Source organism: Aptenodytes patagonicus, chromosome 1, assembly GCF_965638725.1.
Source record: "Aptenodytes patagonicus chromosome 1, bAptPat1.pri.cur, whole genome shotgun sequence".
NCBI lineage: Eukaryota > Metazoa > Chordata > Aves > Sphenisciformes > Spheniscidae > Aptenodytes > Aptenodytes patagonicus.
This window is the reverse complement of record NC_134949.1, coordinates 70,427,959-70,455,826: the sequence shown is the minus strand read 5'-3', so window position 1 is coordinate 70,455,826 and position 27,868 is coordinate 70,427,959. Positions and strand designations below refer to the sequence as shown.

The window sequence follows — 27,868 nt, the reverse complement described above, 5'->3', positions numbered from 1 at the left end:
CAGATTAGATATCCAAGCTCACACGTATTCTTGGTACAGCCTGGGCTTAAGCCTTTCCCCGTAGCGGGAACATGTGCCTAAGCGTTTTTTTCAGGATACTTAAAAGCTGCATATGCGTATCAGGGTACACAGGAGGGCTGCACAGACAAGCCCCTGATCGCCTCGCAGGCAGGCAATGACGGGTTAAAGAGTCCACCTCTATTCGGTGCGGGAGCTGGAGGGGTTCCCGTAGGTGACCCCATTGCTTTGGCCCCCCGGTTCCCAGCCCAGCTCCCTTCAGCCGCCTGCCCAGGCGCCTGTGTTGCTTTGTCATAACTTCCCCTGCCTCCTCCTCCTCTTTATATATTCATGAAGCAGTAGGGACGGGGATAAATAAAAGCTGAGCAAGCCGGAGCGACAGCACAGGAAGAGGAACTGTCTGCGCCGGCGGGTGCCTCGCTCTGCACCACCAGGACAGATCCTGCCTCTTTATCTTTGCTGGGACAGTGCCGGCTTGCAAGAGCGATAACTGTTCCCTGCTCCCTCGGGCGGCAGCTGGATGAGCTCTGGATGCAAGGAGGAGGAAAGTTAACAGTAAGTGAGTCAGTCTCACCAGGGATAAGATAGCACTTTCTAGGACGTTTCTTTCGCTAAGTTCAGAGCCAGGCCTGACATGGGGCTGCATCTACCCCCCGCTCTGTTCCCACCAGATTGCTTCCCCAGCACATCTTCATTTCCTGGGACCCACTGACGGGGCAGAGGCTGAGGGGCTGGAGGTACCACGGGTGGAGGAGAGGCTGGAAGCAGAAAACATGTGCGCAAGCAGGGACTATGTAATCCACAAGGGACCATTTCAAAATGTTGAGCCTTTCTCCGGCCTGCTTTGGTCTGGAGGGATTGGTGTGGAAGGTCACGAAAGCCTGGTGTTGAAGGATTGTATTGCAGCTGTGCTTTTTTTGGGAAGGGCAGTTCTCTGAGTTCGCATGTGCCTGTCTCCTGTGATCTCTTACTACTCCCATAATCTCCCTTCCGTCCTCTTTCTTCTGGGATAGCAAGGAAGGGACACGCCTCTGTCACTGCAGGGGGAGCCAGGGGTTTTCTGCCCATAAATTAACCACTCTGATAGCTAGAATATACTATAGGGGTGCAGCAAGGTCTTGACTGTAGGGGATCAGGATCCGATTAGCTCAATCAAAAACCAAAAGCACCTCGAGTGCTATGGCCCCCTGCTTCCCTTCCTGGGATGCTGGCAGCACAGCCAGCACCTTGTCACCAGCACCCCTTATTCTGAGGGGGCTCCATCCCAGCTTGCAAGCCAGAGTCCTGACCTCACCACTCCCCCATTCCAGGGTGAAACCTTTGCCAGATTGCATGTTTGTGTGATGTGCTGCCAGCCTGATCCAGGGAGCAACATCTCCTCTCCGCCCTGCCCACAGTCTTGCTGTGTGCAGACAGCATCATGGGGAGTGCGTGAACGCGTAGTCCTAAATACAGGGGACACAGATACCAGATGCTCCCCCAGTACTGAACATCCAGTTAACCCACTACTTCTGCAGGATGGGCCAGCAGTTTAACATCCCAATGGGTCATTGCTGAGATGTTACCTTCTGACCTGTGCTGGTGCTCCAATTTTCTTTTATTCCCCCCTCAGGTGCAGCACTAAGATGAAGCCTCCATCTGGGCAAGGCATAAGGCTGGCATACCTTCTCCTGAATTTGGCTTCCCTCTGCCTTCCCACCCCACTCTGGAAGGACCGGGACTCCCTAATGCAGGAGGAGAAAGCCCATCAGACAGGTGGCAATTTGGTGCTGAGTAGACAGGAACAGCAGCTCAGTACAAAGCTCATAAACCTCAAGAAGAAGGAGGTTGCAACAGCCATGACTACAGGACAGTTTCCTCCAAGCATGCACTTCTTTCGGGCAAAAGGCCTCATTGATCAGAGCACGGTGTTCAGCATCTTAAAGCGCATGCCAAAAGGTAGGCTTGGCCTAAGAGTTGCTTGTCTTAGTCATCCTCCTCTTGCCTTCTGCTTTTTATGCCAGAGCTGGGACAAAGCGTGAGGAGATGTGGCAGACCTTTGGTTGCAGGCGAGCTTACGAGAGCTGTAAATCATGCTCGCTGGGTTCCAGGAAGAGCCCGGCCTCTGAGCTTGGGGACAGGGCAGGGGGAAAAAGGAAGAGGGGGATGGATTGGATGAATACACATTTCCAGCAATTGTAGCATTTGCTGTAACTTACAATATGGATCCTTCAGCCTTTCAAGTGTGGAGAAAGGGCAGAGGAAGCGAAGACAACAAGACATCACAGACGCTCATATTTGTTCAGCATGTTCCAGCCAGGGCCTTTCCTTTTTCTACACATACCACAGACATGCTACGAACCTTGCCTTAGCCCACTTCTTAGCCAAAAGTGCTGTATCCCCCAATAAGTATTTGTGCAGGTGGTTCTGTAGCAGGCCTGGAAGTCTACTGGAAAGTCTGGGGGCACTAGAGAAGGAAGGTGCTACCTCCAACACCACAAAGCCTGTGTTGATGTGACCTGCAGAATATGATACAGAAACTATTGTATTCTCTCACTTAGTCTTTCTTAATCAGGTTCTGTTCTGTGCATTTATAGGAGATCTCTGCTTACAAGGGCAGGCATTTCTCCTTGTCTTTAGTTTAGAGATGTTGTTTCTCCCCTGTTGTGCAGCAAGCTGTGTGTTAATGGGATGCCATGCCCTACACCAAAAGGGGCTTCTGCACTCTGCAGCACACACATAGTTTTTAAAGCATTTGGAACATTCTAGGTTAGATAATGGCACGAGATTGTCCAATACCTTCACCACGTCACCCTGTGCATCCTCTGACAAGCAGCTGGGACACAGCAACATTTGAAAGCTCAGTACTCCAGGTTGTGATGGAAAGGAGGAGAGGATGTTTTTAGCCAAGTGGAAATCCAAGCCACCTAGGCTATGTAGCAGGAAGCCTGGTGTCTCCATGTTCCTGACATGCCACTGACAGTTCAGCAGGGAAACAAGAGGTTGAGATGATCACAGGAAGAAGGCCTTGACTCCTAACTGACTAGTTTCTCCCTCTGCATCTCTGGTTCAGTAAGGAAGCATTTGAACAAGGTGCCTTCTTTAACTAAAGATACAAGACAGTTGCAGTGGACATTGCCACTACTCCTGTGACTCTGAACACTATGTCCACCCTTCCAGGTGGTCCCTCTTTAGATGCAGAGTCCCATGGCCTTGCCTGCTTGGCTGCCTGGAAACAGGTTGGTGGTCTGCTTTGGAAGATTTGGGAGTCAGCTTCTCCACAGAAGCATTTTTCACTTGCAAGGCTGTGACACTAGCACATGGATAAGAGCCATCTTCCTCACTTCCCAGCTTCTTCCTCCTGGCCTCTAGCGTGGGATGAGGATCCCTGGCTTGCAGCATCCTAATCTGTTGCCATAAATGATTGGGATGTCAGAGTTGCCATTTCAATTCAGCAACGAAAGGGTATAGTGAGGAATTTAAAAGTAGCCCCCTCTTCAATGAGTTATCTTTGATACCAAGGAGGAATCAAAATAAAACAATTAACTTTTCAATCCAGGAGATGCTAAAATGTGTTCTCAGAATCTTTGCAAGAGCTGTAAGCTTTTAGGGCCAAGATCACATCCTTGTAACTGCTTGAGTAGGACCTAGTCTTTAGAGACCTCAATCTTGATCAGAGCCCCTGGGGAATTACTGTTGTTTCAAGCACTACTGTAATTTCTATTGCTGCTCACATAGGAAAGAGGGTGGCATTGCCAGTGAGAGGAGGGTCAGATCTAGACAGCTGTGGCATGCCCATTCTGTCACGCTAGGTCTGGTGAGAGCAGTAACCACAGTTGCTCAGCGTCTTAACAGTCAGACCCTCTGTAGTGAGAGATTATAGACATTATAGTCTATATTAGATTAGTCCACTATAGATTATAGTCTTGAAGTTTGTCTAATGTCACATGCATACCAGTCTTGTTTTGTTCCTCCTACTCATATTCTACCTTTACCCCTAAGGGCATCAAAGCTATTTTGACTATGAGGTCTCCTCTAGTCTAATAAAATACATATCTTTAAGACTTTAGCTCTCGCAGTACCTTCCCTTAACAAAGGTGAAGTTTAGTTCAAACACCAATAACGTAAGAAGTCTTTGCAAAAGGAGAGATTTTAGCAAAACGAAAGGATGGGCTGAGCGTGCAGAGGATGCTTCCTATGCCAGGAAGACTGGCAGTTGCCAACGTACTGCACAATAACAGAGCATCCCAAAGGCCCTGCATGCTGGCCAGCAACAGATGCACGACGTAAGTGAGCGTGCTTTTGATAAGGGATAGAAGTAGATGGTACTTCTACATCTGAGTGCAATTCCCTGGTGTGTCATGGTCTGGGATTTTGGTGTACGCCAGAGTTTCAAAGAGATGAAAGAGGAGACACAGACTAGATGCAAAAATTGAGGCTGGGATTCAAACAGCTTAAATACAGAGGCTTGCTTCAGGTCTGCCAGTCAGCTAGTATGCCTTGTAAACTGCTGCCTACTGTGCGAGTTCCTCTTTAAATCAGTGGGGCCTGAGCCAGCTCACAGCAAAGTCTGTCTGAAAGACCTTTAATAACTCAGAGCATTTTCCATCCCAGTGGAGAAGCAGAGCTCCCAATTGATTTCCCCCCTCCCTCCGCTCCCAGGGAGCTGTCACGCTCTGCTTGCCCCGCATTTGATGTGGAGGGGGCCACATCCCCCAGCACGGGGGAGGCAGAGCAGCCACTCTGTCTCTCTGCTGGGGGAGGTCACTCACAGCCATCTAGAAGCATTTCCAGATGCCCCTGGATGGGCAAACTCAAACTACTATCACATTAAAACTCCATTCCTTCTTTTCAGCTGCCTTGTCTCATTAGGATATACTTTTCTTCCCACCAGGTGCTGTCTTACACCTGCATGACTATGCTATCCTGAGCGTGGACTGGCTGGTGTACAATGCCACCTACCTCCCCGACTGCTACATCTGCTTCACCCACACAGGCACCGTTCGGTTTCGCTTTTCCAAGCCTCACCCTCCTCACCCAGTGCCAGCCCAGTGCTCCCAGTGGGTTTTGCTAGAGACTTATCGGAAACAGCTGCACAATGTGACTGAGTTTGATAGCAGGTGAGTGAAGAGGAGTTGCAGGCCTGCCAGTACTTCATGAAAGTGTTGTGTAGCCGACAGGATCATTCTGGTCCAACTTCCCCATGTGCTTGCTGTTCTGAAAGTGGGGAACTCTGTTTAGAGCTGCATATGTAGAACAAGCAAATAGCAATATAAGAACTTGAAGGTTGCAGCATTAAGTACACCAGAGTTAGAGACCATCAAAATTGAAGTTTTCTGTGCACCCTCACTCTGGTCCTTTGCACAGACATGTTGAAGACTGATTTAAGTAGATTTATGTGACCCGCCCCCACCTCTCCTCAGCACCCAGGCTGGATGTACTCCCAGCATGGGACAGGGCTGCAGGGTGAAAGACCTTGCCTCACCCATTGAGGTACCCAGGAACAGGATGAAGAACTTAAGTAGCTGAGGAACAGGCTCTCCCCAACAGCAGAGAAGTCATCTGTAAAGCCATCTTGATTCAGAGCAAGAAGTTGGGCAAGCTACTTATGCTAGTTACTGCACTAGCAAAAAAACCCCAAAGCAACCCAAAAGAAAATCCAGCCCAGCCTCCCCCTCCAAACACCATCCTTGTTTTCTGAGGGCTCTCTTTAAAACCGTACCAGTACCCACCACGCTGAAGCATGGGGCACTCATTCCCAACAGGATCCTCAGGCACCAAGAACTGCAACTTGCCCTCCTACCCTCAGCAAGGGGTTAGGTCTCAGCCTGGGCACTGGCTGAGCCAATGAACCCTACACACAGGTCCTCTGCCTGGTAGCACTCACTCCTCAACACCCTCCTGCTAACAAAGCTTCTCCCCTTACAGGCGAGGCCTCCTATACCTGCCCAGGAGCTCACACCTCAGATGGCTCCCCAAGGCATCACTCACCCTCTTGCAGGAGCTCCCCTCCCTGCAAGCAGCTCTTACCTTAACTGCTGGCAGCCTTTTATCAGGACCAGGTGTTAGTTGGCTGCTCAGCAGCCACCTACCATTTAATCACTTACAGGTGGGTGGGAATAGCCTGGCTCCCCCTCCAGCCAGTGGTGGCAGGAAGAGGGAGCCCTACGTCCCCATCCAGGGACCATTGATCCCGAGACAAAGCCCTGCCGAAAAGGCCAGGAGGAAGCGTGTAGTTCTGCGTGGCATGTGGGGGTCTGGAGAGAGCACGCTAAATAATGCATTAAGTCAGACACTGAGTGATGAGGACAAAGGAAAATATTGAGTAGCGATCCATTCAGAGGGCGCTGCCATTCGCGGTGCTCTGGGGGACTGGGGTCCCGCGGAAAAAAATAATATGGGGTGTCATGTAATTAAAGACAGCATCGCCATGCCGACACACGAGGAGAAGGCTGGATTAAGGTGATGCGGGTGACCCTAATTACGGCATTTCCTAAGTGAAACTTCAGGTTTTTTACTGCAGTGCTCTTCAGTGAGGGTGTATGCTCTTAAATAGAGACCTATTAACATTTAGGGAGCTGGTATCCCCTCCACGTGGAAGCTGACTGGGCTCTGTGCCCTACAGATCTGGGAAGGAGGTCGGGTTGGGAAGCTGAGGAGCTGCCAGACCTTTGGGGTGGTATTGCCTTCCCTCTTCAACAACAGCAAGGGGTAGGGCAGAGGGACCTGACTCTCCGGGGCACCCACCACCCCTCTCCTGCAGAGGTCTGAGCACTTCCAGAAGGGAAGGAGAAGGTAGTGCCAGACCCAGGGCTCTTGACCTATTATACCCTGAGGCTCAACTGCCCTGACATGTGATGGAAGAAATAAGATCCAGTGAGAAGTCACTTATCTACGTCTTCCAGAGAGAAAACTGGTTCCCCATTAGCTCCCTTCCATTTCTACTGGGAGTGCTGATGAGGGAAAGACCATGGCACCAGCTGTCTTCAACCCCACCGGGAGACCCATAAATAATGTGCAAGAGATTGGATTTTGAAACAGCTTCACTTCCTTAAAGACCAAGCAATTGCACCGGGTATTTCAGAACTGTCTCAGGAGCGACCCTTCATTGTATTTGGTTTTGGTTGTATTTCCATAGCGTGACATCCCTTTCTGGCTGAGGCTAGAGGCCACAGCATCCTGTACACCTAGGAGGGTGGAGCTGTGCATTGTTTGGTTCCCTATGGTCCTGTTTGGGAACACGACTTCTTTTCAGAGGCAGTGTTATCACATACCTCTTTTTTTGTATTAGTTGTCTGACAACATCTAGTAGCCACAAGTCAGAGCAGGACTTCAGAGTGGCAGGCACTGCACAGGGACACAAGACAGACCCCACCACCAGGGTCTCCCCAAGGGCTGAGGGGAAACCGAGGCAGAGACCAATGAAGCAAATGCGTGCCAGAGCTAAGTACAAACTTGGATCTCTCGCAACCTGGGTGCTCAGACTGACTCACATGAGTATGTTGTCCTTCATTTCTTGCCCTTCTGTGCTCATCACCACAAAATCGCAGAGGAGTCATTGCACATAATGTGCAAACACATGAACAACAGCCACATTGAGGCGCTTCCCCTCCTATTTTCATCTAATCCCCGGGTAGTAGTCTAGGGGTTAGGAATGTTTTTTGGCCGCCTGGAAATAGGTCTCTAGCCAGGAATAGGCCCCAATCTGTTCTGCTTCTCAGTTTCTGGAAACTCTCCCAGTCTCTTGAACATGTGCATCACAGGCTACCTCTTTCCTGCACTCCTCTTTGCCCTTGAGCACTGACAAGCTGAGAGAAAGCAGATGTCAGAGGAAGGAACGGATGGATAGTTGGGTGGTTTGAAGAAGTATCAAGGGAATATGGCAGCAGGGAAGGGCTCTCATGCAAGACAGGGTGGATCAGCAAATGTGAAGAGAACAATGGAAATGTTTCTGAGAGGCTGCACCTCTTTCACCTTACTGCATTCCTCACCAGGAAGGGGTGAGGGAGAGAGGTGTCTGCATTACATTTTTGCTGTTTGCATTTTTAGGTACATATGCATACATATACATATGTGTGTGTGTGTGTTTTGGAAGGTAGTCTTTTTGTTCATTTCCCTCAAAAGAAGGTTTAATCATTCCTATTCAAAACACACCTCTTATGGCCAAGACCCTGGAGTATTCTGTTACTGGTAAGCTTCCAAAAGGATGCTATTACGAGAGTCAGGAGACCGCGGGCCAGGAGACAGAGAAAGGAAGGGAATTTGCTTTGAGACTCAAAAGAAAAAATAATCCTCACTTATTTACTTCACAATCAATTACGATATAGGAGAATGCCATTTTTTTCCTCAAGATGCAACATAATGGCCACCGTCTCTAAAGCAAGAGCATGCCCCTAGATATTTAGGGAAACAGTGCTGACATTCCAGATATTTGTAAAATACCACCGCACACACCCCCCCCCCCGCCAGCAGCCCGAGGATTAAGGCCATGCCCAGCAGCGCAGCTCCGGCGGCCCGGCGGAGCTCTCTATCACCAGGATGAAGTCATCTGTGAGGGAGCTGACACCATGGCCGAGACTGCGGGCACAACTCCCCTGGGCACTAATGGCTGCCCGGACCGCCATCACCTTCCCCTCCATGTCCTCCGACTGCCTTATCTCACAGAAAAATAGGGCAGTGTGTGCATTACAAGGAAAAAAAAAAGAATAAAAATCCACTACAGAAACAAAGCACTCCGCTCCCTCTACAAGTCTCCCCTTGGGGAGAAGAAGAGGGGACGAGAGAGAGAGAGAGAAAGAGAATGAACCACATGTGACAGATGTTAGTCACACTATTTAATGCACCACTGGAAGACATTCAGATACTATGGTGAGGAGAGGGGTATAATTACCCGTCGAGAACAGAAGAAGAAGCAGGAAAAAGAATCCCTTTAAAAACAAGGCAACAAAACCATTCACTTCTGCATTATATAGTGCAAGAAAGCAAAACAGGGGAAAAAAAAACAGGAAAAGAGAAAGCAAAACCACAGTTGAAAATAAATAATCCTTAGCTGGTCGTTTTAGCTGTCCCCCTTTGGGCATATGCATTGCAACAGCATTGTTCAGTGCATATATGACATGACATGGAAGGCTATTTGTAGTCTGCACCTGATCACTGGCGAGGGCTCGTTCCAGAAAAGAAGCAAAAAATGTGTTTATGAAGCTTTGCTTCATCTGCATGAGCTACTCATGGCAAAAGCCCCTGAACCCTTAGGAGATTATCCAGTTATCAAGGATGGATCACTATTATGCAATAAATCTTCAACAGTTATAGGGATCAATAATCAGTCTCAAAGTGAAGGGGATTATAAAAAAAGCACGATTTGATTTATGTGCTTTTAGGAGCAGGGCAGTGTGGGGATTTATTGCTGTTTCTAGCCCAAGAGCACAGGCTAAGTAAACAACTACAAGTTTGTACAGCTAGATTTAAAGGCTGGGAGGGGAGCCTCGTGAGCGCTCGTTGCTGGAGGAGCCGAGTTCTCACAGGACAAGGGGAGAAAGCGGTGGGAGCCCGACTAACCGCCCGTCCTTATCTGAAATGAAGCTGCGTGGGGTGGCGAGAACGGGCTTGCACGGCCTTTTGATCCACGGGGAGGTTTTTCCCTCAGTGCTTGCAGGGCTGGTGGGAACAGCCCCGCTCCGCTCTCGGCTTCAGGCAGGTGCTCTCCGCCGGTGTGCGGGGCTGGCAGGGAGCTGCCCTTTGGCCAGGGCTGAAGCCAGGAGGGGAGCGGACAAGTCTGCTTTCCCCAGCTCTTCCCACACGAAACCTCCTCTCCCCTCCCCGCCAAGCTGCAGCACACCCTCTCCGTTCCAGCAGCTGGATCAGCGCCTTCAAGATTTCCCTGGCTGCCGCATTCCTGGTTTCTAGGGTGATGCTACGGTGTCTCCCACTGCTGCGTGCTCCCTGCTGCCCGCCCAAAACACTGCCCGCCCCAGCCATGGTCCAGCTCAGTCTGTTTGGCTGCATGGATTACTGAAGAGTAGCTGGGGTTGCCCAGTGTCCTGTGATAATGGCACCAAAGCCTCTATTGTAATGCGCAGGAGGGCAGAGAAGAAGTTGCTGTGGAAACCTTAACTCTGAATTTTTGTGACTGTTGAGCATTTAAAGTCTCATCCTTAACGTGGTACGAGTGCCTCTTTATGTACAGTTTTGCTTCTAAAATTGTTCCTGGCAAAGAAATTAACAGAGTGAAGAAGAAATGAAACTGCAGCCACTGGAAGAGGGTCCTTAGAGAATGAAACAGCAGGCAGATGCTGGGGGAATGGGCTCCATTTTATGGGCAGGATGGAGGGACTCAAAAGGGATGTCCCTGCCTGGGATGTCTTAGTTTATGAGTTTGAACCAGATCACATTTTACTTCTGTAGGAGGGAGGTTTTTAATTCCATCCAAAGAATCCTCCTGGAAGAAGACAATAAGAGCACAAATCAAACCCACATCTCCCATATAACAGAGCAGAGCGCTGCGTGAGGATGGGGGGCAAGACATCAAACATGAAACATTATTAAAGATCAGTAGCTGTTACCAAGGGGAAACAATATACTCGGATGAAAGATGAAGCATGGTTGAAGGTATTTCTGCCTGAACCTGCTTAGCCCCTGACACTAGATAAGCATCAGGCCTGGCCGGACTGGTAAGCCCACCCGCCTGCAAGCACCCGGCTCTGTAGCTTGCTGTGATGGCTTCAGTTTGTCCACTCAGGAATGAAGTCAATCACCCTCGTATTGCCATTCAGACTTTGCCTACCAGCCTGAGAAATGTATTACAAACTCTTCTTCAGGTGGCCGCTGGCGGAGGGAGGAGAGCTGTTGCCAGAGGCGAGGCTTTGGGTGGGATGAAGGCTATCAGCTTGGCAGAGGACTGCGTTGCGGCACAGATGCTCGCCCTGTCCTAAATGCAAGCTGTCACCCACAACTAGATAATCTTGCAATTACTGGCTCCCTAAAGCTCTGCTTGATAAAACTACCCGCCGCCTCTCTGGATTTCTGAAAGAGGCTTATATGCCAGCTGAGTCTATGGAGGAAATAAATATGTTTCTGTCCCGCTAAGGAAAAGCCAGGACCTGCGATTCTTATCAGTTGTTTCCCAGCAGACAAATCTGAAGAAGTTATCAGCAAGGCAGGCAGGATACCAGGTTTGTTCCACTGGGTGGGGAAAGGATTTCTGGTTCACAATCATTTTCCCCCTGCTTGTATTAGGTGACATATTTTGACAACACGAAGGTACCAGGGCAAGTTACAGGCTTAGTAAGCAGGTTGATGGTGGCTCAGTACGTGGCACGTCCTGGAGATGGTGCCTTTAGGTGGTGAACAGAGGGACGGGTGTCATAACTTTTTACCTGCATTGAAGATGTTTGGGAGAATATATTGCCTGCAGGAGTAATGTACTAGCCTACTTTCAGATTAAGGATACCCCTGGGTAGCAGAGTGCACTTCTTATGATAAAAAGAATCATACTTCCTTTTGTAACTCTATTACTCAAGATTTTGCCCTCAAAAAAAGGAAGGTGCAGGTTTTGAACACCTAGTCTTACCCTGCTTGTAGCTCAACATGTAGTGTATGACTTTTTACCTGTCAGCTATTATCTGTACCAGCCATTACAGGAGTAAACATAGGTGGCAGAAAAATGACCTGAATGCTTCCTAGCTGCACCAGTCGTTGTTACACTCATATGTACTGCAGTGCCAACAGGCTCTGAGTTAGATATTGGGCCCCTAGTGTGGCAGGAACAGCTTTGCACCTTTTCTTGGTCCTGCCCAAAGAACACGTGCCTCCTTCAGCACAGCTGGGCGCTGCTGCACCCCAGAGCATGCGGGTAGGAGACTGTCATGTCCACAAAGCTTGGTCTCTGACAATAAAACTCACACCTACCTTGGAGGAATCCTGTTTCCTCCTGTATCGAACACCCAGCTGCCAGCCAGCGGCTTTTTACATGCTGAAAGCCAGTTGACGTGTTTGTTCTTCTCATTCTTCCTCTTCCCTCTACCCTTTTCTACAGCTTGCTGAGAAACTTGACCCTGGTGACGGATGCCCCTGAGCTGGCCTACCCTTCTCAGACTTTCATTTGGAAAAGATTTGAAGAAGTCTTTCTCATTGCCTCTGGACTTATCTGCTATGCACCTGTGTTCAAGGCCTACTTCTACCAGGGGCTGCTGGAGCTCTATGAAGATAACATACAGTATGTCGAGATAAGAGCTATTCTGCCTCTGGTACGTATTTTTTGGCTTCTCTAGTATTCTTTTAAATCCTTATTTCTCCATAACTTTTCTCAAGCCCTATCTTGAATTTAGTTTTTGGATGTTTGCATACCTGCCCTTCTAAGGATGCTGGAAAACCTTGATCATATTCAAAGGTCTTTGTTGGAGATTTGCATAGGCAAGTGCTTGAAAGTGAGAGATGCTTTGTTCTTGATGGTTAAGGAAGATACCTACTGTGGCAACAGCACCAAACTGCAGTATACAGTCTGACTGAGAGCTGTGTCAAAATCTTGCTGGTCGGGAAGATGTATCTCAGCTTTGTCTGCACCAGAATCACCTGTTCTGTGGCAGCTCTTCCGGAACAATTTCCCATCTTGAATAGAGACATATTCTGGAATAGTTACGTTATTTTAAATCCACAGCTTATTTCAGAATGATTTCTCTGAACAGGCTAGTAAACCGATTGGCAAAGCAGAGTCTTCCACAGTTTGCAGACAACCTAAAATTTTGGCTATGTATGTGAAGTATGAACTGCTCCTTTCATTGCCACTAACACTAAAATCTGTTGGTAATAGTTTAGGCCTTTCTCCCTGCGTGTCACCCGGAGCCAGTCAGATTGTCCTACAATCCCAGGCTGCCCCAACGCCTTCCCAAGCACCAACAGACCCCACCACGGTTCTTCGGCTATAATGGTTCCCACTTTCCCAGTGGCAATTTCGACACTGCAGGCACACCTTTTCCATACAGTTGTCCAGACCAGCTCCAAGCAGGGCAGTGTGGGGTGGGAGCTCTGTCAGAGAGGCAGATACCTTACCAAAACAAATAAACAGGGCCGCTGCTCCTCACTACACCGCCTACCTCCATGTTCTTAACAGCCTATTGCAATGGGAATGAAGCTGTTGTGCAAGGTCCACCCAGCAGCACCTGAAGGACCAGGTGGTGGTGGTGGTGGGTTGTGCGTGGCAACACAGATAGCAGCTTGCTGCTGGCACCACGGTGTCCAGCGGATGGAGCAGCCATGCTGATGTCCTGCCGGTGGCCTGACTACCAAATGTGCCTGCCAGCAACTTCCTTAAATCATTGCACTTGCATGCAACGGTTGGTGGGCTCCAGCCAGCTGCAGATGAATGCCTGTGCCCCAGCCACCACCGCTGCTGCTGGGCAGGCCTCCGCAACCATCCTGTCAGCAGACAGGCAGGTGCTGTGACAAATTTGGAGGCTGGTCTGGCTTTGTGCATGCCTCCCCCCCAACAGCTGGGGAGCGGGTCTGCTAACCCTGCCCTGTTGCGGCTCGGGCTGGCCCCATAGCAAAATAGGGGCCAGGGCTGCAGGCTGGTACTCTATCATGCCTGAGATGAGAAGGGTGTATTGACAAGAAAAAAAAAGGAAGGGGAGAAGACCACAAAGCTTATACGTATCCTACTTTGCTGGGGGTTGATCATAAGCCAGTTGCCTGAACTCAGTCACCATCTGTCTTTGGGGTACCTGGAAAGAGAAAACAACAGCAATGTCAAAATTCCTGTGCTGTGAGACAGCGTGAGTGCTGGCATCCCCCCGGGTCACACAGGTTTCCGGGCCAAGAGTATCTGCGATGATACAAGTGCGTGGGCCTGACTGGAAAATACCCTGCATTTACCGGCAGCCCTTAGACATGGTTGTAATGTCTTTTGAAGAGAGGCTTGGCGGGGAAGATTTGCTTCCCATCCAGCCCCTAATGCTGGCTCCAGGCGTGGGAGCCTCCAGAGCCCCTGGGCTCGCTCGCACCCGGCAGCTCAGCGTGCTGCAAGGTACAGGCAGGAGGGCTGCCTGCAGCCGGAGTAGCGCTGCAAGGGCTGTGAGGAGCTAGGGGCACTCTGGACTGCCAGCCCCAACGGGCAGCGCAGGCAGGGAAATGCCAGCTAGGCTGGAGCGGGGATGAGAGGGAAGGGGAATGCTTTGCTGTGAAAGTCAAGGTGAGCAGGGTGTGACAGGAATAGCGAGATGCTTGTGTGCCTGGAGATCCTCTACAAGGTTGGACAGCAGCGCTGACACTCTGCAAAAGCTCATCTTGCAGCAAAGCTCGCCAGAAGTGGCCCCTGTAAAGTAAAGTAAATGAAAGTCGGGATTTAGTGTGAAACAGCAAACATTGTGGAAAAGCCCCCCAAACCCAGCTGTGTTTGCAAATTCAGCTGTGTAAAGTCTCACATTCCCATGGACTGCAGCAGAGGAAAATTCCCTCTGAGCATCTGCAGCTGCCCCGCAGCTCCTGGTGCCTGCAAGGGGGATGCCACAGCATGACAGGGCGCAGGGGCTTAGCAAGGGGTGCAACACCGGAGGGGAAGTAAGAAGGTGGAGTGGACCAGTTAAAGGGTAGAGGAGAAGGATGAAGGAGAAAAGAAAGGTGAGAAAGATAAGAACAGAACAGACGGAGTGATTTCAGCTGCTGTTTGTGAGCGGCTCCAGGCAGGGCTAGTATTAACTGGGGAATGTAGGGTCTATGTCCCTGCTGAAATCAGGGCAAAAGCCCTGCATATAGCCCCGGTAGTGAGGAACTCACAAAGTAAGTTGATGAGACAGAGCATGCCAAAAGGATTATTCTTCCCAGTTTGCAGCCAGAGAACTGGGAAACCGTGGCAGGACTAAATGACTGACTCAAGGTCACGGAGCAAACCTCTGGCGGAGGGGAGCAGAAGCCCAGCCCAGCTGGTAGCTTATGGAGCTCAGTGCTCCCATGCCTTGGGGCTGCCTTGGCTGACAGACTGCCACCGCAAGGCACAGAGCATGTGTGAGCTGCCAGACGGCTGGACAAAATGCTCCAGCATTTGATACAGGTGTGAGTAAGAGGTCATGGTATCCTCTGGGTACTCAAGGGCACTTGCTTGCCGTGTCTGAACATGGAGAAACTTGTTTCTTGTATCACATACAAGGGAAGAAAACCACTCCTTGTTTCTTGCCAGCTGGTAAAAGCTTCAAGAAGAAAATGTTCTGCACAGATTTAACTGCTTTTTTCTGCTGTGTTGCCAGGACCGCAGCACATTGCTTCTCCCAAGGTTTTCTTCAGTTCATTTCTCCCCCCTCCAATAAAACACCTCTTCCAACTTTTGCTTGCCATGTGCTTTTTGTCCTGCAGGTGTATGAACTGGATGGCACCTTGCACAATAAATCATGGTCTGTGGCAACCTATCGGGAAGTGACCAGGCAGTTTGTGAAGGAGCACCCTGACTTTCTTGGAGCCAAGATTATATTTACAGCACACAGGTAGAGGCTGAGCGGGGCTAAGAGCGGCTGTGCATGGCTGGCTGTGCTACAGCGGAGGTGGCAGTCGGGAGAGAGGGGTCCAGGCCAGGACAAGCGATGCTGAGGGCTGGGCTGAAGTGCCACAGTTGGTTAGCAATGCCTGCGTGCATCGTCAGTCCTGGTGCGTTGAATCCCGAAGCATTCCCTGGCACGTGTAAAAGGCTGAGGATGAGAAATCATCTATATAAATCTGTGTACGTGCGAAGTGACCAGGGTTAGCTTATGGTGGGCGCTGGTGAGACAAGCATCTGTGAGCCATGGGTGCGGGAATGAGCAAGGGAAGGGCTGCTTGTGCGTGTGCGTGTCCAAGCCGTGCGTGCTCTCTTCCCGAGCCTGGACATACTCCTCCTCTCTGCGGAAGCTGAAGCAGTGACAGCAGTGCCCGAGTATGGGCACTTGGTACTGCAAAGGTCCTTGTGGGACCCTGCGAACGCTGTTCTCCCAGCAGCCTTTGTACGGTATGTTTGTGCTGCTGTTCGCAGGCAGGCACAAGGCTGTTCTCCAAGTCAGCCAGATGCCACGAAGCCATGTGAGGTGATACTGAGCAAATATAACAGACCACTCAGCAGCTCTTACTCACTCTGGCTCGGCACGATGCCGTTTCCAGTTCAGAGCTGGATTGCCTCTGGCCAGCTTGGGTATGGACAGTCTGTCTGCAAAATGCACTGTGATGTTTCAGTCCGATAGGCCTGGAAGAAATCTAAATTTAAAACTCTCTTGAAATGCAACTACTGTCCCACTTCCCAGCAAAACAGTTGAGAAGAAAAAAAAATTTAAACATTTTCTCTCCATGCTGTTGTGTTCCCTGCTTGGTAGATGGGAAAGCCGGTGAGTCTTAGACAAGCATGCCTCAACTCAAGTGACAGCAGGGTCTAGCCAGGCATTTCCTGGTCATTCAGGGGTTTCCTTTCATAATATCAATTTTCTACTGCTGTTACTCTGGAGACCTGAAGCTGGTTGTCAGATTCAGGAGCAACTTGCATTTTGGAAATACCCCTGGGGGCCCCATTTCACAACTCAAACCCAATGAATGCAGGCCCGTGGGAGTGAGCCTCTGCACTGCTTTCTCTCTCTTGCTCTTTAGGATGCTGAATCTTTCCCAGATTAAAGAAGCCATCGTCACTGCCATGGCACTCAGAGCCCGCTTCCCAGACACCCTGGCAGGCTTCGACCTGGTAACCGTATTTCTCCTGTGGCTTCGCATTATCCCTTAGAGGTGCAGTATAACTAGATGTATAATATGGCATATGTTTTATACCAGAGCCAGATCCTCTGCTGCTGTACTGAAATCAGTGTAAATGAATCACAAATCCTCCAGCTAAGGATTTTATTGAGGGTAATTGACAAAATCCCCTGAAAGAATCAGCTCCCTACCCCACAGCATTGTAATGTCAGTACAGTTGGCACCTCAGCAATATATAGCTGTAAGTCCCACCATCTTCCAGAGCATATTCAAAAATACCTTTTGTCTTTCCCCCAGGTTGGTGATGAGGATGAAGGTCATTCTTTATGGGACCTGAAGGATGCCCTGACCATCCCGTATTCCCTGGGGGTCAACTTGCCATACTTCTTCCATGCTGGGGAGACTGGTAAGCATGAGGACGCAAGTCCTGTTATTGCTTGCAGAGGCAAGAGGTGAAGTCTTGCAAAGCACGGAAGAAGCAAGTCTGGCTGTATCAAGATGATGTGTGTGTGTGTATGCACATGTATATCATCGGTTTTCCCTATGCTTCTCCCCATATCAGCTTGTTGCTGTAGCATTCCTACATGGCACCTCCCCTACCTGCTCCCTGCTCTTGACTGTAGGTGTCGTGTTGCTCAAGTGTCTTTGCCCTGTGTGTAACATGGAGTCATGCTGCAAGAGTTATTGCTGGTAGCCATCTCCTCCTCAGAGCAGCACTCACCTCCCATCCACAGTGGCAGCAGAATTCCTCAACCATTATTTTACATTTTAAGGTGAAGGAATGTCTGAGCCAGCCTCAAGTCTTAACTGAATACACTCATCAAAGCAACTGATCATTACCCTTCACTCCTGAGGCAATGTATTATTATTGGCAATATATTATTTCGTCCGTATGGGTGGGATTTATCCTAACCATGCATGACAGTTGTATCTAACTTGTGTGTTATGCTTATTGCATGTTGACATCTACAGAGATGTCTACATCTGAACTAGTTACCCTAAGCTCCCTTTATAGCCATGGACAGTACCAGGCACTTCTAAGGTGTGATACATCTCATCCTAATGCACAGGCTACTCCCCAGAAATTATTACTTCTCTCCATTGACTATGAATGGAAACCAGCATGATTAGCTTAGCTGTAAGAGCAATACCGTGGACATCTAAAGCCAGGGGAGATGAGTGGGCATCTCTATGCTGGGCAATGTCCCGGGCAGATTTGGATCCCTGTTTCACTGAAAATGCAAAGTGGGAACTCGGAGCATGAGCAACCCTCTCACCTTGCAACTGGGACGTTTATTAACAAAATCATCTAGCTGTTTGAGAAGATATATTTCCTCACAGCACTGCGGTGATTCTTACCTGTCTCTGCTCAGACTGGCAGGGCACCTCTGTAGACAATAATGTGCTGGATGCATTGCTACTGAATACCAGCCGGATTGGCCATGGACTTGCCCTCATTAAACACCCAGTAGCCAAAAGTTTGTCTCTGAAGAGGGATATTCCTGTAGAAGTCTGTCCCATCTCCAACCAGGTATGTTGGTAAAATCTTAGGTCTTGGGGCTGGGACACTGGAATGGGATTCACCATAGCAGCTAGGAGCAGCAGGGAGCTGGGGGGCAGCTGGATGTTTTGTTGCACCCAGGCTGGCTCAGTTTCCTCTGCACCACATTACACTGCAGTCTGCTATGTAGACACACGCTGTGTATATATAAGGCTTGTAACACCAGTCAGCTCAAAATCATTTCAATTCCTATCCAGAGGAACCTAGGAAGGCAGTCCTCCCCAGCGGAGATGAGGCCCAGAGCCAGGAAGGTGCCTAAAAAGACATAATGGAAAATACTTCAAAGCCAGGAGGGCCAGAGGCTGAGAAGCTGGGATTATAACTGGAAGTTGTTTGGTTTTGTAGAATTCACAACCAGGGGGAACTCTTTTTGTAACACATTAGCGTGGTGCGCATTGTCCCCTGGGCGCAGCAGGAAGGATGCTCTGGGGTAGAGATGTACCAGCATGAGCCTTGAGGGAGAGAACCCTGATACAAGCTCCAGATGCCCTGGGCTAAGAATTATGGCAAATACGTAAACAAAAGACTGTTCCTCAAATGCTCACAGTCAAATTGTTATAAATAAGCAGAAGTTATTCACCCCACTGGCCTTGATTTAGGTGATTAATTTAAGAAACCAGTCTCCTTGTATAGTCAGTGGAGACAAGTAGGCTCCTCCTGCAGCAGTTCAGAGCAGAATGCCTAACATGCTCTGAACAGCCCTCTGGAGGCTCTTCCTCCCTGATGACTACCTGCTGACACAGGCAGCTATAGCAGGTACATGGTGCGACGGGTGCTGTAATGCGAAGACAGCTACAGCAATAATCCGACATCATGTTGTCTCCCACCCTTCCCCACCGAGGTCCTGCTGTTGGTAGCTGACTTGCGGAGCCACCCCGCAGCCAGCCTCATGGCTGAAGGGCACCCCATTGTGATCAGCCCTGATGATCCCCCTATCTTTGGGGCAAAGGGCGTCTCCTATGACTTCTATGAGGTGTTCATGGCCATCGGAGGGATGAATGCCGACCTGAGGACCTTAAAACAACTTGCACTCAACTCCATAAAGTAAGTTCCTTACCTCTCTCGTCTATCCACAGTGATGCTAAGGGGACTATCAGCTTGCTCCCTGCAAACCCGCTGTGTTTGGGTTTTGGCCCCAGAGTCTTCTCTGCCACATGAACTGGGCTTCCGTTACTCCAAAGTCTCCTCTGTGTGTCTCCTCCAAGGGCAGGACACAGGGACCCCAGAGGCTCCTCTGCCTATGCCCTTGAGTGCCTTTCTCTAACTCGCTGTCTCAGTTTATTCCTCCTTTTCCATCCTCTGTGAACTTGCCTCCAGCACCTGGTTCTGGGTATGGGAGAAATGTTATGTGTTTGTATCAGTTGTCTATTTCTGCCAAAATCTGACTTGCTGCGGTGTTTGTCATGGCCCACTGGGGAAACACGGGAAAACAACCTACCAGCACGTAGTTTGGGTGTGTTTAACCACTTTTTCTGATTATCTGGACAGCTCTGAATGTCCCAAAATAGTTTGGATATGGTGCCCAGGGTCTTTCCGTACATTCCTAGACTCTTGTCTGTTTGCCAAATCCCATGCCAATCCTCATGCCAATCCCAAGTCCCCGCATGGCCAGGGAGACAACAAATACTCTTATTTCCTACCGATTTGGACCCCAAGCCCAGGGGACATCTGAAAGCAACAGCAGTGCTGTCTCTTCCGTACTAGTTACTGGGTGCTGCCCAGCAAATTTCCAGCTTATGTAGACTGAGCTGTTTGTCCTCATGGTGCAGGACTCAGTAGCTGTTGATATGGCCATGATGCTTCTCGTCCCAGTGTAAGCCCAGCTGGCAGGAGCTCAAGGCTCTTTACACTGTTACTCTGTGCGGTGTAGGCATCTCCTGCAAGGGTTAATCTGCTTCCTGCCTTTTCATTTTGGCCATCGATCTTGAAATAGCTGCCCCCTTGTCTCCTGTCTGATACTGACTTTTCTCCTTCTCACAGATACAGTGCCATGCTACCGGATGAGAAATCCAAGGCCAAAGAGGTCTGGCAGAAAAAATGGGACCAATTTGTGGCTGACCTCTCTGATAGCTTTTTGAGGGAGCTTTAGAGGGGAGGAGACTCATCTCAGAAGGCATTTGGCGAGCCAGAGTGAGCCAGGCTTATTGCTAAGAGGGAGACTGCTTCTTCCATGTGACCTGAGCAGATGAATGAACCTCAAAGTCTCACCTGGCAATGGGAGATTTTGGTAAGCTAGGCTTAATGGGCTTAATGCTAAGAATGAGCTGCGCTATCCTGTGAAAGTCATGGAGTGGAGGTAAAATGGAGCAGTGAGCCTTTGTAGCAGCAACAAAAGAACACCCCGCTCAAAATAGTCAAAACAATTAAAAATTGCCAGTGACCAAATCCTGACATCCTTATTCAGGAAAAACATGCTTTCTAATTAGAGTTAGTAGGAGATTGCCAACATGAGGATCTCGGAATTTTGCCTTATCATTACAAAATGCAGACCTTGTCCGGAAACAGCTAAGACAAACATCCAACCATTTGGGCCACTGACCTTCAGGAGAGCAAGGACTGAGAATGATTCTTGTTATGTTTAACCCTGGGCCTGCTGCCAAAATAGCACTGCTAGGTCGAAGAACCAGTCATAGGTCTGATGTCTGCTATTTCAGGACCTGCCATGGCTGGAAACGAGCTGATGGAACTTGCTCCCAGAACATTTAAGCCTGGTTGCACAGTGATCACAAAGCCAAGAAGAGGTGCCTTGGTTGCCGACAGGTTTTTTTGCTGCAAAATCTTTTCCCGTCCTCTGGTCACAAGGAAGCTAAAACACTTTTCAGCTGAGAAAAAACACCCTGGCTTCCTAGATCCAGCTAAATTAAAACTGTCATCCTGCACTGGGCCATGTTAACACAGGCCTCTGCATTTATAGGAAGCGCCTTTTGATTTCCACCACCAGCCTTTGTCGCCTAACTCAGAGTGCAAATGTGGCCTTATTCAGCCTGTCAGACAGATTTTCACCTTGGTGGAGAACTACTGTGGATATCCAATATGTTCACTTGGACCTTTGTAGTTTCCGGTTCTTTGGCAAAAAGGTATTGCAGCAACTACACAATAAATAGTGTCTGGACAAGCAGATTCCCTTACTTAACAACATCAAAAATATCAGGAGAAGAACTAGTTGCAGGGAGATTAAAAAAAGAAATCTTAACCAGGATGCTAAATAAATTCAGCAAAATCCTTTGGCACACATACCCCAAGCACGCCGCCAGGATCAACCAGCGTCTCTCCCTGACTTCACTACAATTATGCTGGTTTGCATCAGCCAAGGGAGAATTTACAAAAGTTCCTGCTGAAAGACGTCTCCCTCCTCAGAGCCTCAGACTTGCGAGGGCTGTCGTTTCCTGATCTGACCAGCTCAGGCAAATTGGCTCTCTTTATGTTTTCTGCTAACTGTCCCAAGCTGCCGGGCCATAGTGTTTATTTCCACTCACCTTGGTTTAAACACCTTAGCGGGAGGCAAATATACTTACTACAGAAGTGGATCAAGCTGTGCAGCCCATTCATCCCGTGTTAAATTGCCCACATTTCACAGGCTGCAAGTTCATCTCTAGTTATCCCAGAGGAAAAAAAAAACCCCACACACTACAAACCCCACAACAAAAACCAAATAGAACGACAACAAACCAAAGGCAGCTACATTGCAGAAGCCAGCCACGCAAACCACAGAAAGCAAAAGTGAGAACCCAGTAACACACCTCACTAACCAAGGGGGTTGAATGCCTTGCACCCCTAGCCCTTTTCAGCCACAGCTGCTTCCACTCCAGCTCTCTCTGTCCACATACCCCACACCTTCCACTGAAGCACCAGCAGCTGCTCTTTGTAGGCTGGCCTTTCCTGGGCCTTGATGCAGATTTGGTCTTGGGACGAGCTTTATGCTGCAGGAGGAGCCAGAGTAGAGCGACCTTTCTGCCTCCTCCATGGATGTTGCATACAGAGCTCAGTATAAAGTCCCCAAGACAGGCTTTGATCACAGTCAGATTATAAATGCTGACTTAGGAAATGCCTTATTTGTAATGCTGCTGAGGAAAACTGCTGCAAACGGGTGGGATGGCTGCTAACCAGTGACCCAAAGCCATGTTCCTCAGAGCCCCCTGATCTTTCAGCTTTGCTATACATGGATGGAGGAAGATCTTTTATTTGCCATGAGTTAAGTGAGCCTCTTCGCTGCCAAGGTGAAGCTAATCATTACAGAGCGAGTGTGGGAGGAGCTGTGTTTCTCAACACAGGTTGACCCATGTCCCTTCCTCTTCTGCTGCAGTGGAAAGGTTTCAGCTCTTCCTGCACATGGTCTCTTGAGGGCTTGAACCACCGATGGCCTTTTGGTTACCTGTAGTCCTCCCTCCTCATTACCTGCATTAGCAGCAGGGCTAGATCTTCTGTTTGCCAAACACTTGCTGGGACCAGTTTACCTGTTGTGTCCAGTTTGTTCTTACCTTCCTAGGAAAAGCCTGTTGCACACTTGGCCATTTACCTGCTTTGCATCAGGAACTGTGACGTGATGTGGCCCAGTGTCTGGAGCCACCAGTGAGCGATGATGTTCGGGATTACAGCACAGAAATCACTGGGGGTTTAAAATTGTACAGGTCTGAGGTGATCTTCAGATGAAGCCCTCAGAAAGATGAAACTTGATCCTACAGGGCTATGTTTGCATTTGTGACTAGCCTAGTGACTCCGCTTCTGCTGAAGATATCCATCTTGGGGTTGGTCAGATAGCAGAATCTTCCGTCCTGATCACATATGTTTAAATGTGAACCTGAACTGCATGGAGACGCCCGACTCCATTGGCGTAGCCTTCCCTGGATCCTTGCTTGAACAGGGCATTGCCGTGTGTGGTGACTGCAGCTTCCCAACAGTCCTCTGGCAGTAGATGGGCTTTAACCATTTTTAGGGCCTTAGAGTCAGACAGGAGGAGGGCCAGTCTGCTTTACTGCTGGGGATCAACTCTTCCTTAGAGTGTACCTTATTTCAGAGAAAGGTGCAAATTGACAAAACCAGACTGCATCCCCACCTAAATCCAGGTGTGCAAAGAAGGAGGGACTTAGGCTGAATTGAAGCCATCAAGAAAGATCAATCCATTCAGATATCCCCAAAACTTCAGGTAAATTTGGCTACGGGGCTTCACTGCGACTCAGCTGTTAGCATTAGCAGTAACATTTCAAGGATTTTGTTGCCAGTCCTTTCCCTTACCCTCCGTACCTTGGCTCCCTGCTCACATTTGTTGGCAAATACATTGCATATAATGCTTCCTTGCCTGTCTCTTTCACAACATAGTATGGATTTAAATTTTTAAACCTGTTTTAATTGTGGGTTTTTTCCTCCCTTTTTTTCCTGTTAAAAAGAACTGGGGATACCTGTGTTTCATGTGAGGTTTTAATCTGGAATGTGCAGTGGAGGGGGGATGTTTCGCATCACTCAGCCTGGAGTACAATTACGAGGGGTGTCTGAAATGTCTTCACAGCATGGTGCAAAGGGCAATTTGATCCAGGGGGCTAACACGCTGTGGAGTCAAGCCCAAGCCACCTGGCAGAGACACAACACAGGTCCCCCAGCCCCCCCTTCCCCAAACCATACGGTAGCTGCATCCAGCTCTGGGCTGTGTTTTCATACAGAGACCGCCAGACGGACATGATTTGCTTGTACTACCTCTCCTACCAGCTAGAGAACCTAAAGACCTGAGATGAAAGAGGTATTTGGACGGACAGGACTGGAGGCAGGCGCAAGAGTGGCAAGAAGCTGAGCAGTGCAGACCTAAAGGGGCAGAAAGTGCCCTCCTTCGGTCACCATCCGGACTCAGGGGCAAGGAAGGAGAGCAGAAAATCCATGGAAGTTTCTGTGCTGCTTACTTCAAGCAGCCATAGGAATACGGCAAGCCTTACGCCTGTTATCTCCCCCATCGGTCTCTCTTCAGGTTGGATTTATTTAAGCGGGAGGTGGATGGAGCTTTGTTCGCAGCACACCGTGTCACAGGTCTAGCGGTGTTTTGTTGCAGAGCAGCTTAGACTGCCTTTGGGGCACTTTAGCAAATGAAATGTTTGCCTCCTGGTCACTCACCAGCAGGAAATGGCTGATCCAGCACGAGTCATTGCTGTCAAAAATCATGCCAATAAAAACAGAAGAGTAAAGTAGCTTGTTGAAAATAGAGATAGGCCCAAGTGAGCAGCTGGATATATATGTCATGTGAGCCTCCATCACTGCAGTGGGACTACGCAGATGCCAGATGCTAAGCAAAGCCCCCAGCCATAAAACACAAGGCTATAGAGGTGTTTTCCATTAGCTCCTGACGCTCAGCCCACTTCAGGATTTTCTGCTATAAGTCTCTGAATTAGTCTCTTCACAGGTAGCAGAAAGACATTTCTTTGGCCAGAAACTTGTAGATCTAGTTGGCTCAGTACTTAATTCCTTTCTTTCCAGGCTTGCAGCAGTTGCAGTCATGGCAGGTCTATCAAGTGTTTTCTGTCCGCTGAGGGACAGGCAGGTGAAGGGTCTGGCTCTCAGTTCTTCTGGCTTGTCATTTTTATCAGGCTGTGTCCTCCCCCTTGGTCATTACAGGATAAGAAAGGCATTTTACTGTATTTTCTCAACCTTTAGCTTGTCCATCACTCCATGAGCAGGCTGCAGCAGAGAAAGAGAAGAGATAAACTGAGGGGGGGAGGGTTGGTTCAGGCCATTAGAGCCTCTGTGGTAAGAAAAGAGACCGAAAGTACGGCTGCTTTCGAGGGGGATGTTAGAAGGTCAGGAAGGGGGTGGTGATGACAGGGCTACGAGTCCAGGGAAAACAGAGCTGCAAAGTTTACACAGGAACCCATGGAAGAAGGCTGTGGGCAACTGCCTGTTTTGCTTGTCTTTAAAGGCAGCTATGAAAGGGGGTGGGGGAAACATCCAAGTACAGTGTAGACAGGGGAAGAAGAGGGAGTCTCCTGTGGGCTGCTGTGAGAAGGGCAGACAGACCATCTCTAGGGGTGTTAGGGGATATGGCTGTTGCCAGATGTGCCTGCAGAAGAAATCGTAAGGCCCATCCATGTATAACATGCAAAACTGAAAGCTCCTAGTAGAGTCACAAAGAAAGTCTCAACTCTTGAAGGGAAAATTACACGACTGGGCATTTAGCACAGGGATGATGGGCTGAAGTCTGCCTGCTGGTGCAGGGAGGATGGGGGTTCAGTAGCCAAAGCAGGCACCACAGGGTGCGGTGCTTGGCATCCGTGCTGCTGTCAGTCCCTGCCACGCGTGCCAGGCTCAGCCTGTGCCCGACCGCTGGCAAACCCCCTCCACGTCGGTTTAAAAATAAGTACTTCAGCCTGTTGGACAGTCTTCCTTGTAAAAATAAATACAGCAGCTCTGCCAGCCTGCTGGGGGCACTTGCTGGGGCATACACTCTTCAGGGGCGCCTCTTCAATGGTGAGTACCCCGGCTGGAAACATGGCCCTCTTTACCAGCCTGGCCTCCGCTGCACAAATAACCTCTTGTGTCGGAAGCACGGTGAGCACAAAATCCCCCGCTGTCCCCAGGCCCTACCTTCAACATCCCTCCGTGTGCTGTGGCAGCCTGAACCACACCAATGCTTCCTGCTACAGCTGATCCACGGGAGGAAAACGCTGCACGAAAAATCGCCCCGCACCTCCTAAGTGAACTTTGGAGCAGAACACCACCACCCCCACCACCACCCCCCCCAGCAAGGTGCTGCCGGCACCCTTTCCCCCCTGCCAGGAGCCCTGCCACCCGCTGAGCAGCGGCGAGCCTGGCGGGGGTGGGGGGGGGGGCACAGCTGCGGGTGGGCGGCTGTGGGCGGCTGCGCCCGCCGCCCCGCCCGCGCGCCGGCGCCGTGGAGCAGAGGGGCCCCCTGCCGGCCCCCGCGCGCAGCTCGCGCGCAGCTCCCGCGCAACCCCGCGCGCCGCCCGGCGGACACGCGAGGCGCCGCGCACAAAATGAGGTGAAAAATCCCCCGTCGGGACCGCTGCGCCGGGAGGGGGGGGAGAGGGAGAGCGGCGGGTTCCCCCCCCCCCCCCCCCCGCCGTGCTTTTCCTCAGCGCCGGCCATCAAAGCATAAGAGCTTTGGCTGTAACGGGGGGCGGGGGGGGGGTTACCAAACAAAAAACGCGCCCCCAAACCCCAAACTCAAGGGTATTTAGATACACTACACTTTTAAAAATCAAATTCTGCAATAGGGAACTGGCTAGGTGTCTCTCACCACTATTTCTCAAGTCTCAGGAACAGGAAAAGAGCAAAAGTATCCTTATAGTTAAAAAGAAGGGACTGACGGACCTCAGCAATCCCGTTCGGTCAGCCTGATTTCAGCGACTAGAGGCCGGTAACCAAAACAACCCGTCTAACCTGCGAGTGGTTGTATGGTTAAAAGGCCATAAATCCACGTTAGCTGATACTTAAGCATAAATCACAGTAAATCGATCAAATCTTTTCTCTGCCAGGAGCAACCACCTCAGCAGATAGCTAAGAAATGCTTGAGACAAGGTTCTTGTGTTTGTCGTCAACTTTAGAAAGTCTTTGCCTCTCTCTCTGACTGTATTTTTCAGTGGCAGCCAAGGGAAACGAGGCCTTCGGGGTGGCCGTCCCCAGTTTGTAAGCGGGTGTAGAGGTAGTTGAGAAGGCATACTTCAAAGTACCTGTAACTGGCTCCCTTGTGCTAGTGGAAGGAGGTTTGAAGCCCGGTTCTGCAGGGCCTGCTGGAGCTAAATACTTTCAGCAATGTCTCCAAGACCAGCATAAATTTTGCCAGAGCAGGAGGAGCTGCAAACACGTCTGAGAAATCAGTGATCCTGGCAAGTTGAGGAAATTACGTAAAATAAACAGTAGGTAATTCAGTTAAGGTAAAGGCACTTAAGGAGGAATAACCATCTGTACAAATGTATAACCCTGCGCTGCCAGTGCTTTATAGCTCTGCAGGAAGGGCTCTGGGTGTTAAAGTGGGTCAAAAACAAATTAATGCTGGTGTTCATGGCAATGGAAGCATAAAAACAAACAATTACACTGTTTGTGTAATTGATGCCTAAAGTCATACGTGTTAAACCTGCCGTATCACAGGAGTCAGGAGATCTTAAGCCTAGCCAGAAAGCAAACAAACATTGTTTCATCTCCATGGATGTGAAGTGAACCTTTTGCTTTCCTCAGGTCTGGAAGGGCCTCAGCTGAATTCAGCGTCAAGATTTCTGTCCCACGCCGCAGGAAAGAGGGAGCCACTGGGACACAGTCCGTCAGAGAGCAAGAAAAATGACCAGAGTTTTAGAAAACTTTATGATCTGTAGGAAAAAGACCAGGAGACTTGGGTTTGTGTAGAAAAGACTGAGCAAAGGCAGGGCAGCAGTTCGCAGAGGTAAAAAGTTGCAGTGAAGATACTTTGCATGTGCACGGTGAGCAGGGTAAGTTGTAACCACCTTAGATTGAAACCAGGCTATATCCTGGGAGATGCCTTTGTAGCCGTTAAGGACTGGACTGTATGGCACTGGAGCAGCTTCACTCACGAAATCGAGAGCCTCCCATCACTGGAGTGGTAACGGGTTTGTAGGCCCTCTTCCATGATTTTGGGAACAGGTTAGATAAACCTGCGTCAGGCCTGGT

The 27,868-nt window shown here is 49.6% G+C and overlaps 1 protein-coding gene and 1 long non-coding RNA gene across 2 annotated transcripts; one reads left to right on the top strand and one right to left on the bottom strand.

The window, feature by feature from the left end:
• The first annotated feature begins 432 nt into the window (after positions 1 to 432).
• Positions 433 to 20,469, top strand: ADA2 (adenosine deaminase 2). Its single transcript, XM_076341549.1, has 10 exons — positions 433 to 573; positions 1,631 to 1,956; positions 4,892 to 5,117; positions 12,032 to 12,242; positions 15,340 to 15,467; positions 16,591 to 16,681; positions 16,987 to 17,095; positions 18,063 to 18,220; positions 19,092 to 19,294; positions 20,231 to 20,469. Exons 2-10 carry the CDS (start codon positions 1,644 to 1,646, stop codon positions 20,337 to 20,339), a joined length of 1,548 nt encoding a protein of 515 aa, XP_076197664.1. The 5' UTR covers positions 433 to 573; positions 1,631 to 1,643; the 3' UTR covers positions 20,340 to 20,469.
• A 96-nt stretch (positions 20,470 to 20,565) lies between these two features.
• On the bottom strand, positions 20,566 to 25,918 carry LOC143161988 (uncharacterized). The gene is made up of 2 exons (XR_012995620.1): positions 25,811 to 25,918; positions 20,566 to 24,907 (listed from the first exon to the last, which is right to left on the bottom strand). It is a non-coding gene; the product is annotated as an uncharacterized LOC143161988 (long non-coding RNA).
• Between the last annotated feature and the right edge of the window lie 1,950 nt (positions 25,919 to 27,868).